General features: G+C 39.5%; 1 protein-coding gene across 3 annotated transcripts in view; it reads right to left on the bottom strand.

The window, feature by feature from the left end:
- The window catches only part of LOC126248524 (discoidin domain-containing receptor 2-like), an 891,455-nt gene that overhangs the window by 66,871 nt on the left and 809,526 nt on the right, over window positions 1–15,058 (bottom strand). For all 3 annotated transcript variants that reach the window (XM_049949580.1, XM_049949588.1, XM_049949595.1), the window contains exons 13-14: window positions 12,860–12,969; window positions 751–942 (exon numbers count right to left, since the gene is read on the bottom strand). In XM_049949580.1, the coding sequence (XP_049805537.1) occupies window positions 751–942; window positions 12,860–12,969 (302 nt within the window). The remainder of the gene's footprint in view (window positions 1–750; window positions 943–12,859; window positions 12,970–15,058) is intronic.

Genomic DNA, 15,058 nt, shown 5'->3' with positions numbered 1-15,058 from the left:
AGGGTTACTACATCTTGCTGCAGCCAGTCTCCTATGCACCTCCATAGGGCCTCCGAATAACCTCTCCGCCGTGCTCCGCAGGGGGGCCTGGGGTGACTACCGATAAGTGAAAAGTGTTTTTTGTCTGAGGATGACTTTCTTTGGGACAGTCTGATACCAGCTTTCTCACACACTGTAACACTCATGTTTTCTGCTGTATTGTGTCTAGATTATCAGAGTTAAAAAGATGTACATTATCTTAACTGCATCAATAACCACACTGCATATGCATGAGGATATAGGTGTACAAGTGATACAGAAAATATTAGGTGTGTCATATTAAATTATTTGTTGATGAAAGAAACAGAACATACAAATAAGTATAAAAGTGACAGGGATTAATGCGACTATCTATTCATTATTATCTTTGAAATTTCTACATATTTCTGAAAGCATAAAAATGACAGAGAAACCATGTAAGAAAGGCAGTATGAGTGAGGAATACTCCAAGCTATTCCTCCCTCTGAAAGTTTGTGACCCCTACTTGTGTTGCAAATATTTTCCAATACACTGCAGCTTATTTACACTATAGATCACTGTAGTTTATCTAAGTCACTTTAAGACTAGATAGCTGGCCCATAATCTGTTACAAAAACTGCAAAAGTGAATTATGTATATCTATTCAAGATATTTCCTTTAAGCAACATTTACTTAAAAATTAAAGTTTCCTTTTATGGTTACATAAAAATTATATGCATGCCCTTATCTTACCTCAATGTCTTGGTGGTACGAGGCAGCGATGTGTCAGCAACATGCTCCTGTAGAAATTGATTCAGGTCTCCACAGGAAGAGTACTCAAATACAAGACATGGTGGCTCAGTGGTGAGACTGGCACCTAGTAGTTGCACAATGTTACGATCTTTAAGCCGTGCTAAAATATGTGCTTCACTTTCAAAATCATTCCTGTAAAGAAAAAATGAGAAATGCGCTGAGTTTTATGTTCAATTAGGGAAGGATCAAAGAATGCAAAAAAATATTGCATGGCTTTTTTAATAATGAATTTTATTACAGTATTATAAATTTTGTGTATTACTGCTGCTGCTGATTATGATGATGAGACATAATATTTCATGTCACCTTCTTAACTTCAGTCTGAAACACTGAAATGGATACTAGACAGCAACTACCATGTGAAGAGTTTGCACAAACATGTGCAAAGAAATTTTCAGAGGCATTTCTGCAATAGATTACTGTGACGTTCTACATCGATATCTACATCTATACACCACAGACCACTGTCAGGTGCATGGCAGGGGGTATGTCCTGTTGCACCAGTCATTTAAAGCCAGTTCTGGAAACTTTCTTAACAGACTTTCTCATGACAGTTTATATCTATCTTAAAGAGTTTCCCAGTTCAGAGGGTCTCTGTACACTCTCAACCGATCAGACAAAAAATGGTATTTGTATAAGTTGGCTAATTCCAACTGTTACTCATTGATATTACAGTCATAAGGTACTATGTTTTTATCATTTTGTGAAGAGTGCAGTTTTACATTTCTCAACATTTAAAACAAGCTGCCAATCTTTGTACCACTTTGAAATCTTACTAACATCTGACTGAAATGTATGCAGCTTCTTTTGGGCTGTAGTTCATTGAAGATAACTCCATTGTCTGCAAAAAGTCTGAGGTTGCCATTAACATTGTTGACAAGGTCATTAATATACAACATGAACAGCAAGGGTCCAAACACACTTCCCTGGAGCACACCCAAAGTTACTTCTACATCTGACAGTGACTCTACACCCAAGATACAGGGTGTACATGTGGACTGGGGGGGGGGGGGGGATTCCCAGATCTCCCAGTTAAACAAGCACTTTTTCCCACATGAAAGTACACTTCTTCCAAGGTGAAACTACACTTTTTCCGCGATAAGCGACAGTATACTTATCTCCAGAGCTGTAAAAATATCCGTTCTTTGAATGGTAAAGATTTTACACACCAGCATAGAGCTTCTCGGCACTTTGGAAAACGAAACTCAACAAGGGGAAGAAAAACACATTTTGGAAAGATTTTCGATGCGCTGCAACGTGTATACTCTATATTTTCATATCACGAAAGTATAAATTCGAATTCCACCAAACACAGCACATTATTTTCCAAAGCATTGAATTAGAGACTACAATGCGCTTTTGTAAGCTAATCATAGCTCATGTCATGTGATCTCATAATGACAGCAGATATAAGAGCATAGGACACATGATGTAGTCAGCCAATGGAAACATTACTGTTAAGTAGCATGAACATACAAATAGGAAAAGTTAATAGTTTAAATTAATATACATAGTGTAGCTACAAGAAAACCTAAGCTTTCATGTATAATATTGGTCTTGAAGATTAATAAACTACAAGAAAAGCTGAGCTTTCGTATACAATATTGGTCATTTTCACATTTAACATATGTCACACAGCTGTACTAGTAAAATTTTAAACAATGGCATTAATGCCTGGTCTTCTGGGCTCAAAATTATTCTAAGTGGCTGGTCCTCAAAGTGTTCAGTTTTAAATGAGAGTCAAATGCCCTGTGATTTAAGAAATTCATTGCACATTCTCACACTAATGTAATTCATCTTGTGTGAAAGGAAATTTCCTTTGAAAGTAATGCTTTTCAAAGAACCATTTGCAATATTTTCCCACAACCTCTTAGACATGGCTGCGTTTCAACAGTTGCCAGAGAGCACCAGAAAACACGCGGTACTGCGCGTCGGCAGCTACAATGACATAGGAAGCCCGTATGTTCGTAGACATATAACATTAAGAGATCTTACATGACATCATAAAAGAAATAAGAGATCAGAGGATACTCCAAGAATATAGTAATTTCGTAAACCAAACTAAAACATATAATTTGATTTAAAGGGCACATTCATATGTGCAGATCCACAATGAAGTAGGCCGCTTTTCGGGATGCAAATTTTCTTGGAGCACCAGTACTGTACTGTCTCATGTTTGGTTCTTTATTATGGTATAATGCTATATGTGCCAGAAGATGAAAAATGAGCACTTGAAATCCAGTTAACAGTTGAAACTAGCCAGCAGTGTGGAATGAAACACTTCATTTCTTATAAATTGACTGCATCTGCGGAAAAGATTAATAAAAGCCACATATATTTAGCAAAACAACAAAAATAACTTCATTGTTGTGCAAGGTGATTACTGCTTGATTGGTAAAAAACTTTGAAATAAAATAATATCAGAAAACTGAAACTAATGACATATTTTTGCCTTCTGTAATTAGGGGAATGTATTTTAATTCACTTGTTAGCTCCCAGACCACAGAAATCCGTTTTTGTTAGTCTATCAGTTCTTACCAGTCAAAATTACAAAAATCTTCTTATAGGTAGACGTGATCTGTGCTTTTTTCCAAGACTTGGACCCAGTTATTTGTTCAAGGGATCTGTTGTTGTTGTTGTTGTTGTTGTGGTCTTCAGTCCTGAGACTGGTTTGATGCAGCTCTCCATGCTACTCTATCCTGTGCAGGCTCCCTCATCTCCCAGTACCTACTGCAACCTACATCCTTCTGAATCTGCTTAGTGTATTCATCTGTTGGTCTCCCTCTACGATTTTTACCCTCCACGCTGCCCTCCAATGATAAATTTGTGATCCCTTGATGCCTCAAAACATGTCCTACCAACCGATCCCTTCTTCTAGTCAAGTTGTGCCACAAACTTCTCTTCTCCCCAATTCTATTCAATACCTCCTCATTAGTTACGTGATCTACCCACCTTATCTTCAGCATTCTTCTGTAGCACCACATTTTGAAAGCTTCTATTCTCTTCTTGTCCAAACTAGTTATCGTCCATGTTTCACTTCCATACATGGCTACACTCCATACAAATACTTTCAGAAACGACTTCCTGACGCTTAAATCTATACTCGATGTTAACAATTCTCTCTTCTTCAGAAACGCTTTCCTTCCCCATTGCCAGTCTACATTTTATATCCTCTCTACTTCGACCATCATCAGTTATTTTGCTCCCTAAATAGCAAAACTCCTTTACTACTTTAAGTGTCTCATTTCCTAATCTAATTCCCTCAGCATCACCTGATTTAATTTGACTACATTCCATTATACTCGTTTTGCTTTTGTTGATGTTCATCTTATATCCTCCTTTCAAGACACTGTCCATTCCGTTCAACTGCTCTTCCAAGTCCTTTGCTGTCTCTGACAGAATTACAATGTCATCGGCGAACCTCAAAGTTTTTACTTCTTCTCCATGAATTTTAATACCTACTCCGAATTTTTCTTTTGTTTCCTTTACTGCTTGCTCAATATACAGATTGAATAACATCGGGGACAGGCTACAACCCTGTCTCACTCCTTTCCCAACCACTGCTTCCCTTTCATGCCCCTCGACTCTTATAACTGCCATCTGGTTTCTGTACAAATTGTAAATAGCCTTTCGCTCCCTGTATTTTACCCCTGCCACCTTCAGAATTTGAAAGAGAGTATTCCAGTTAACATTGTCAAAAGCTTTCTTTAAGTCTACAAATGCTAGAAACGTAGGTTTGACTTTTCTTAATCTTTCTTCTAAGGTAAGTCTTAAGGTTAGTATTGCCTCATGTGTTCCAACATTTCTACGGAATCCAAACTGATCTTCCCCGAGGTCCGCTTCTACCAGTTTTTCCATTTGTCTGTAAAGAATTCGCATTAGTATTTTGCAGCTGTGACTTATTAAACTGATAGTTTGGTAATTTTCACATCTGTCAACACCTGCTTTCTTTGGGATTGGAATTATTATATTCTTCTTGAAGTCTGAGGGTATTTCGCCTGTCTCATACATGATAGATTAATGTAGAAGAGGGGCTAACTCAGCTTAAAATTCAGTATACAAACTGACAGGGATTCCATCAGGTTCTGGAGATTTGTTCAATTTTAATTATTTCTGCTGTTTCTCAACACCTCTGACCTCTTATTTCATTGATCTACTCAGTGCCATGAGGATTAAATCGAGGCAATTCTCCTGTGTTTTTCTTTGTAAAGAAACATTTAAAAACAGAATTAAGCATTGTAGCTTTTGATTTGCTACCCTCTGTTTTAGTTCCTGTCTCATTCACTAGAAACTGGAAACTAATTTTGGTACCACTAACAGCCTTTGCATATGACCAGAATTTATTTGGGTTTTGTGAAATATCATTTGATAATATTCTGCTATGGTAGTCATTGAAGGCATCAACATTGCTCTCTTGACAGCCAAACACTTTTCATTGAGCATTTCTCTATCTATAATCCTGTACTTGGTTTTTACACCTATTTCGCAATAGTTTCTGTTTCTTTAGAATTTTCTTTGAAATAACTGTATTCCATGGAGCATCCCTCCCATTATTAAGTGTTGTTGTGGGTACATTTCTATCCAGTGCATGGTTAACTATTCCTTTAAACTTGAGCCATAGTTCCTCTACATGCTCCTGCCCTGTGCTGGAAGTTTCAAGTTCCACATTAAGATACGACACTACTGATTTTTTATATAGTTTACTGAATATATATATCTTTCGGCTTCTTTTAGTTGTCCTTTGTACTTTGGTAACCATTGCTGCCTCAACCACATCATGGTCACTGATACTAGTTGCGATGTGGACATCATCAAAGAGATCAGGATATTTGTTGCCATCACATCCAATGTATTTCCATCATGAGTGGGGTTCCCAATTATCTGTTCTAGGTAGTTTTGAGAGAAGGCAATTAGTAATGTTCCACAGGATGTCTTATCAGACAATGGAAACTCCAGGTATCAATATCAGCATGTAGGAAAAGAAAGATTGCTACTTGCTGTGAAGAAGACATGTTAACTTGCAGACAGGCACAATTAAAAGATACTTAACATACCGGATGGCATATCTGCAGTGACAAAAACTCTCTTGCTCAGTATGCTGCAGGTCTCATCAAGGCCTTCATAGACAGGCACTATCACCCAGACCTAGTCTGCAAACAGATCTCCCACACCATTTTACCCTCACACCCCCAGTTCTCCAACCACCCCCAAGAACCAGCCAAAAAGGAGTGTCCCCTCACAGCTTTTTATATTGGTATGTCTACCAACCAGCTGTTCACCAAGATGACCAGCCACTGCCAGACTGTGGCCAAGAGCAAAGTGGATCACACTGTGGCACAACATGCTGATGAACATAACATATTTAATTTCAATGGCTGCTTCACTACCTTAGTCATCTGGATCCCTCCCTCCACCACTAGCTTTTCTGAACTGTGCAGATGGGAGTTATCGTTATAATATGTTCTCCACTCCCGTAATCATCCCAGCCTCAGCCTACAGTAACATACTGTACCCACAACCTCCACACAACCGGCTCCCACCCCTTCTGTCCAGCCATCTCCTTCCCATTCTCATCTCCCAACCTCTTTATTTGCAGCCCTCTGCTACCACATCCGCCCATCTTTCCACGCTCCTCTCCATTTTTGCTCCTTTATTCCCCACCTCCCTGCCCACAACCTCCTGATGCTGCACCTGTTGGCAATCTAGTCCCTGCACACTCCACCAGACAGCATTCATCTCTCTCCCCACTACTATCCCTTCCCCTTCCCTGTCCCCTCCAGATTGCTGCTTCCATATCACATGATATTTGCATTCTGGCCCAAGGTGCCAAAGGGTCATGTGTGCCTGAGGTGTGCTTGCTTGCATGTGTGAATGGTGTGTGTCTCTCTTTTATTGATGAAGGCTGTGACTGAAAGTTTTATGTAGGTGTCTTTCAATTGTACCTGTTTGCAACTTGTGTCTTCTTTATGATATGTAGCAATCTGTTTTTTCCTACAGGATGTCTTATCATGCTCTTCACTAACAGAACAGTAATTTTCCTAATTAATTGTTGGATGATTAACGTCTCCACTGATGTGTGATAGAAGGATTCAGTTATCGTTTTATGCCCACCCCCGATACTGAATCGTCCCCAACAATCTAACATGCAGCTTCAGTTTCTATCTCGGTGGATTCGAGTTACTTGTCTACTGCAGCAAATACACCACCTCAATTTCCTTTTTGCCTATCCTTTTGATATACCCCCGATACTGAATCGTCCCCAAACAATCTAGCATGCAGCTTCAGTTTCTATCTCGGTGGATTCGAGTTACTTGTCTACTGCAGCAAATACACCACCTCAATTTCCTTTTTGCCTATCCTTTTGATATACACTTGAATTTTCCCCAAAAACCTCACTGCTATCAATTTTAGGTTTCAACAAGCTTTCTGTACCTAGTAATATGTGAGCTTGACTGCTTTTCATGAGCGCTTCAAACTCTGGTACTTTGTTGCAAATGCTTTGGCAGTTTACCATCAAGATTTTAATATCTTATCTATGGGAGGAATTTCTTTTGATCTTACACTGATGCTTTGGGTTTCCTACAGCTACCATTATGGGGATTGGTGAGAATTGCCTAATCTAAGAAACCCTTGTGTAAACCCACGCACCGTCAGCTACCTGAGTAGCAGCCTCTGATGTGTAGTGCACACCTGACTCATATGGAGGGACCGTACAGTTTTCAAACCTATGGCACAAGATGGAAAGTCTCAGCCTAGCTTTTCACAGAATCTTCGAAGTCTCTGGTTCAGTCATTCCATTCAACTCAAAACCAATGAGGACAATGCAGCAAATTGTTAGCTTCATTGAAACTGCATGCACAACATGGGTCTTCTCAACCTTTTCTGCCAGTCTCTCTAATGACCTAAGTATGACCTCAGAGTGCAGATGACAGGCATCATTTATCCAACGCATGCCACAATATGCAGTTGGTTGCATCCCATACCCTCAGTGGCTGCTGGAATAGCCTCTTCAACATTTTGAATGAGGCCTCCTATCATCTGGTGTCGTTTGGTGTCCCTTGCTGCTGTTTCCCTAATTTTAAGGGAGAACAGTTGACTGTCAAACTCAGAGTTGATAGTAATCAAATGTTTCATCAAAGGCTGCCCACTATATTCTATCACAAGTTTAGTTACTGCAATTTAGCCATCAAAATCTAATTAGTGTTCCTGGATAGGAGAGAATTCTAAGAGAAAGTTAGACAAGAGCACGAAATGTTTTTCTACTACTACAATAAGGGTGCATAAGTAACAAACTAACAATAACATCATAATAATACTTTTTTTCTGAGAAGTAGACTGACCCCAAATAGTAGTTGTACCCTCAAATTAGTAGTGTGACGGTGTAACATTTCTGACTGGAACAAAGATAGATCGCTGCCGTAAGAGGCAAGGAGAGTTAGTATGCTCTGCATGCTTATAATGTTTACACAAGTTACGTATACTGTGCCTAGCAATAAACAATCCGGAAATTGTATCTCTATGGTGTGTCACTATCCTGCTATCACACCTATGATACCCCATCTTCCACCGTGGTGAGCCTGAATTTCTGTGCCATGCCGCAATTCTGCTGTTAAGTAGAAAATCTGCCACGTTGGTTGCACCATCATCAAGAATGCTGCCATTATAAATGGTACAACCTCACTGTTTCTTCGGCAATGTCATCAATATCTCTCAACTTTTGTGCTTGTGAATTCTATGAACATTCCCTGTGCATATGAACATTCCCTGTGTAAAATCTAAACATATATATATATATATATATATATATATATATATATATATATATATATATATATATATATATATAAAAGAAAGATGATGAGACTTACCAAACAAAAGCGCTGGCAGGTCGATAGACACACAAACAAACACAAATATACACACAAAATTCAAGCTTTCGCAACAAACTGTTGCCTCATCAGGAAAGAGGGAAGGAGAGGGAAAGACGAAAGGATGTGGGTTTTAAGGGAGAGGGTAAGGAGTCATTCCAATCCCGGGAGCGGAAAGACTTACCTTAGGGGGAAAAAAGGACAGGTATACACTCGCACACACACACATATCCATCCACACATACAGACACAAGCAGACATATTCTGTTTGTTTGTGTGTCTGTCGACCTGCCAGCACTTTCATTTGGTAAGTCACATCATATATATATATGTCTGCTTGTGTCTGTATGTGTGGATGGATATGTGTGTGTGTGCGAGTGTATACCTGTCCTTTTTTCCCCCTAAGGTAAGTCTTTCCGCTCCCGGGATTGGAATGACTCCTTACCCTCTCCCTTAAAACCCACATCCTTTCGTCTTTCCCTCTCCTTCCCTCTTTCCTGATGAGGCAACAGTTTGTTGCGAAAGCTTGAATTTTGTGTGTATATTTGTGTTTGTTTGTGTGTCTATCGACCTGCCAGCGCTTTTGTTTGGTAAGTCTCATCATCTTTCTTTTTAGATATATTTTTTTCCACGTGGAATGTTTCCCTCTGTTGTTATATTCATATATATATATATATATATATATATATATATATATATATATATATATATATATACCAGGGAATGTTTCCCTCTATTTAATATATATATATATATGTTTGTGTCTGTATATGTGTGGATGGATATGTGTGTGTGTGCGAGTGTATACCCGTCCTTTTTTCCCCCTAAGGTAAGTCTTTCCGCTCCCTTAAAACCCACATCCTTTCGTCTTTCCCTCCCTCCTTCCTGATGAGGCAACAGTTTGTTGCAAAAGCTTGAATTTTGTGTGTATGTTTGTGTTTGTTTGTGTGTCTGTCGACCTGCCAGCACTTTCATTTGGTAAGTCACATCATATATATATATATATATATATATATATATATATATATATATATATATATATATATATACAAAGATGATGTGACTTACCGAACGAAAGTGCTGGCAGGTCGATAGACACACAAACAAACACAAACACACACACAAAATTCAAGCTTTCGCAACAAACTGTTGCCTCATCAGGAAAGAGGGGAAGGAGAGGGAAAGACGAAAGGATGTGGGTTTTAAGGGAGAGGGTAAGGAGTCATTCCAATCCCGGGAGCGGAAAGACTTACCTTAGGGGGAAAAAAGGACAGGTATACACTCGCACACACACACACACACACACATATCCATCCACACATATACAGACACAAGCAGACATATTTAAAGACCCTTTAAATATGTCTGCTTGTGTCTGTATATGTGTGGATGGATGTGTGTGTGTGCGAGTGTATACCTGTCCTATATATATATATATATATATATATATATATATATATATATATATATAATAGGGAAACATTCCACGCGGGAAAAATATATTTACATAAATGATCTAAGCTTAAATATTGATGCACACAAAACAATCATATTTGCAGATGACACCACGATTCTACTAAAAGGAGATGACGATGAACAGTTACAGCAGACAGTAAACACGGTCACGAAACAACTTAGCAGCTGGGCACAGAGTAATCAGTTTGTAATAAACAGAAAGAAAACCGTTGCTCTAAAATTCCACAATGTTCCTAACAAGGACATGTTTATCCCATCAGTCTCTATCAATGACAAACCAGTTGGTAACAGTACTGAAACCAAATTATTAGGACTTTGGCTGCAGAGTAACATCAGATGGAATAAGCATATTGAATATCTCAATGCAGAACTGAGCAAAACATGTTATCTTCTTTATTCATTAAAATCATGCTGTAGTGAGAAAACAGTATTGAATGCATATCATGCGTACTTTCATTCTCGTCTTAGATATGGGGTCACCTTCTGGGGAAACTCTAAAACAGCAAATAGCACTTTTAAACTACAAAAAAGGGCCATTAGAATCTTGTTTGGGTGCAAGCCTAGAGACTCTTGTAAACCCCTGTTTAAGAAATCTGGTATTCCCCCATTATCATGTGTATACATTATGGAAACCCTTTTGTTCTTTAAATTAAATGTAATAGGCAAGGACCGGAGACTACAAAAAAACTGTGATATACATGAGCACTTTACCAGACAAAACAGAAACTTACATATGACTCAAATCAGCACAGCACTGTGCCAAAAAGGTACTTTTCACATGGGAGTTAAGGTTTATAACAAACTTCCTGAAAACATAAAAGCCATCACTGAGGTCAATACATTTGGAAAATCTCTAAAGTCATATTTACAGCATCACTGCTTTTACTCCATTGAAGAACATTTAAATTTATGAAATGTGTTATATAAATACTTAAGTGTAAAGTGTATTATTGTAAGCTTAAATATGTATGCCTTGAAATGACTTTCAGCTTGTATATTTATAACTTGACTTGTCCAATGTCTTATGCATAAGCTGCTAAGTAGACAACAGGACCAATAAAAAATACAATACAATACACTTTTTGAACAGTCACCTTGATTACTTCCCAGACAATATGGGAGATGTTAAAGAGGAGCAAGGTGAGCATTTTCACCCGCACATTAAAGTGATGGAAAAATGCTACCAAGGCCGCTGGAACACCACCATCATGGGGGATTACTGTTGGTCACTTCATCGAGAAGTTCAGCAAGCGGCTCATCTTAGAAAAAGCTACATAAGAAGCTTCAATGCAAAAAGAGAAAGAAAATACAAACCAATTCCAGCTGACACGTAAAACCTCTATTAGCACATATCATTGTTTTAAGTAGCTTACTGTAAATACAAACCATGCTTATGTTGTAACAAAGCATTTCATTAATTTCCCCGTTTACCCTATAGCATAGGATTTTTATACTATATAATAAAAAGCATATTGCTTGAAAACTATGGGTGATACAAAAAACTAAGGCTACATTTGGATTCAGCTCATAAAAATCTATGAAGATCAGCTATCAATGTAAAAAAAAAAAAAAGTCTAAAAAAAATTTTTTCGTAGGCCTGTGTAATGTGAGCCATAAGGTTATGTGCACTCTCCAATGCCAGTTCAGAAATCTCCTTTTATAACTTGTAAAATCAGAGAAAGGCACTAAATTAACTTGGTCTTTTATTGTGAACCCAAAAATTTTAAGGCGTCAGCCAAAAATATTAATAGCAACAGGACAGCACGCAACTCAGAGAGTTGTCTGTCTAGGTTTCAGAAAGGAGATGTACGTTTTGATGCCACACTCTGGCAGACATCAGGCATGGAACTGAAAATCTCCAAGCAATAAAAACTTAAGAAAAGAATGCCTTATTAGCCAATACTCCTATAAATTATGAGAATAATGGGATTCAGGTATGAAAAATTTAAAATTATGTTCATCTTAAGTTTTTAACTTTCTCAGTATAGAGAGAGCTAACAGTGTTCTGTGCATCATTATATTTATGCTTAGTTTGAAATTTTAGTTAAAAACAGCAGCTGAGTAGTGTAAGAGAAAGTACAGAGGCTCCTGGTAAGGAATCTGCTTTTCTCCTAATATAATTATACTTAATTTGTAAATGTAATCAAGAAGTAATTTCCATAATTTTCAATGAGAATAGATTAGCACATGCCAATGCCCTTGCCGCAGTGGTAACATTGGTTTCCATCGGATCATCAAAGTTAAGCACTGTCGGGCTTGACTAGAACTTGGATGGGCCACCAACCGAATCTGCCGAGTGCTGTAGGTAAGTGGCAGGGTGCACTCAGCTCTTGAGAGATCAGTTGAGGAGCTACTTAATTGAGAGGTAGTGACACCAATCACAAAAACTGATAACGGCCAGGAGAGTGCTGTGCTGACCATGTGCCACCTCAGTATCTGCATCAGATGACGTCTAAGGGCTGAGGATGACATGGTGGCTGGACATTACCATTGGGCCTTCAAGACCCATTTGGACGGTGTTTTTTTGTTGGTTTATTTTAATATATTAGCACTAATTTTAACAGGTTGTTAGTATATTTCACACAAGCAGCTTGCAGTTGCTGCTTCTTGATGGTATTGATGCAATATGAAGTGTGAATGAATAAATAAAGTTAAAATATTAACACAAGAAAAACAATAAAGAGAATGGAACTGAGAAAGCATACCGTTTTGATTCTGATGCACCTTGTCTCAAAATCTTCACAGCTACAAGATCATAGTCAGAGCAGTCAGAATTGATGTCCTCTGGATATCTGCTTGTTGTACATAAGTTTATCTGAAATCAAACAGATTTTATAAGAGAACTGCTCTGTTAAATTCTTATTTAGTTGTTAAAAACATATCTACATTTTTTTACATGTTCATCTTGTGTTAATTATTTCTAATATTATTTACTACTTATTTTACCAGCACTTCCCCTGAAATATAACATATGTACAATGTTATAAGAAATATGAACCTCTGTAGATAGAGGGAAAATGCTAAGGAATTCTTTATCTTTCTTTGACACAAATGCTGTGTTAAATTTTTCAGTTAGTGTTTGATTATAAGGTACGGTCTTAAATCAAGAAATAGTCTTCAAAATATCCACGGGTGTACTGCCGGTCTACAGTGTCCAACGGGCACAATATTTCGGCGATCATACATGTCGCCATCATCAGGTGAACTGACGGACGGAGCTCCTGTGAACGTGCCGGCACGGAGATCCGTACACTATGGCTGCTCAGGTGGAACTGGGTTCGGTCGCGGCGGCGGCGGATTTAAATACCCTCCGCCCGCGGCGCGCTCACTCCGCCGTCCGCGCCCCGCGCCACGGTCGCGCGGTGGAACAGATTGCGACGGCGTCTGAGATGACGTCGGTGTGATGGCTCCGTCCGCCGTGGTCGTCACAACTATACATTTGCTCGATTTACTCTTGATTAACCCAATCGCTGGTTCCCAAGCCTTGCTAAGATTATAGCCACAGTCACGATTTATGAGGTCGTCATTGGTGCGAATTTCGATGGCCTCTCTAACAACGCTGTCCCAGTATCTCGACGTCTGTACCAGAATCCTCGTGCGTTCATACTCCATAGCGTGATTTTCCGACAAACAATGTTCAGCGACTGCCGACTTGCTCGGATACATCAGTCGAGTGTGCCTCTGGTGTTCACGGCATCGATCCTCGACGGTACGCATCGTCTGACCAATATACGACTTGCCACATTGACACGGAATCTGGTACACGCCGGCCTTCCTCAAACCGAGGTCATCTTTGGCGCTCCCCACCAGTGCACGAGTTTTATTCGGAGGACAAAACACCGTTCCGACCCGGTGTTTCTTCAAAATGTGGGCGATCTTTCCCGAGAGTGCGCCTGTATATGGGATAAACGCAGTGCCTACCTCCTCCCTCGTGATTTCATCCATATCCACAGGTTGTGCTGTAGTGGTTGGGCGGAGAGCACGTTGAATCTGCCACTCTGAGTACCCATTTTTTCGAAATACAGTTCTCAGATGTTCCAATTCCTGGGGTAGACTCTCTGCGTCAGAGATAGTGCGCACCCTATGTACTAGAGTTTTAAGTACCCCATTCCTCTGTGAAGGGTGGTGGCAGCTGTCTGCGTGCAAATACAGATCAGTGTGCGTTGTCTTCCGATACACCCCATGACCTAGGGTGCCGTCAGGCCTTCTCTTGACCAAGACGTCAAGGAAAGATAGTTTACCCTCCGTTTCAGTCTCCATAGTGAATTTGATGTTGGGGTGTATGGAGTTTAGATGTGTAAGGAAGTCAAGGAGTTTATCCATACCATGTGGCCAGATGACGAAAGTGTCGTCCACGTAACGGAAAAAGCGGAGTGAGCGCGCCGCGGGCGGAGGGTATTTAAATCCGCCGCCGCCGCGACCGAACCCAGTTCCACCTGAGCAGCCATAGTGTACGGATCTCCGTGCCGGCACGTTCACAGGAGCTCCGTCCGTCAGTTCACCTGATGATGGCGACATGTATGATCGCCGAAATATTGTGCCCGTTGGACACTGTAGACCGGCAGTACACCCGTGGATATTTTGATTATCAAATACGCCGGGAGAAACTCAAGAATCACAAGAAATAGTCTTGTTTTTCTTGTAGAAAAAGAACAACAATTGTGCTTCTTAAGTCATGCAATTGTGAGGTCATTACAGACTGTAAGCAGGCTCAGTTTTAAGAACCAGAATATGAATTGGTTAGGCCATTCCACAGGGACTATCACGGCTTTCACTTGGAGTTAGCAACTCCAGGTTTGAAGTAGGTCTTTAGGAATTCAATGTTTCTGGCTTTGGCCAGCTGTCTCATTCAAGGTTTCCACAGACATATACATACACACACACACAATGGATGAAAACCATTG

This window comes from Schistocerca nitens, chromosome 1 (assembly GCF_023898315.1).
Source record: "Schistocerca nitens isolate TAMUIC-IGC-003100 chromosome 1, iqSchNite1.1, whole genome shotgun sequence".
In the NCBI taxonomy this organism is placed as follows: domain Eukaryota; kingdom Metazoa; phylum Arthropoda; class Insecta; order Orthoptera; family Acrididae; genus Schistocerca; species Schistocerca nitens.
The sequence above is the reverse complement of the archived record's forward strand: the minus strand, read 5'-3'. Positions and strand labels throughout refer to the sequence as shown.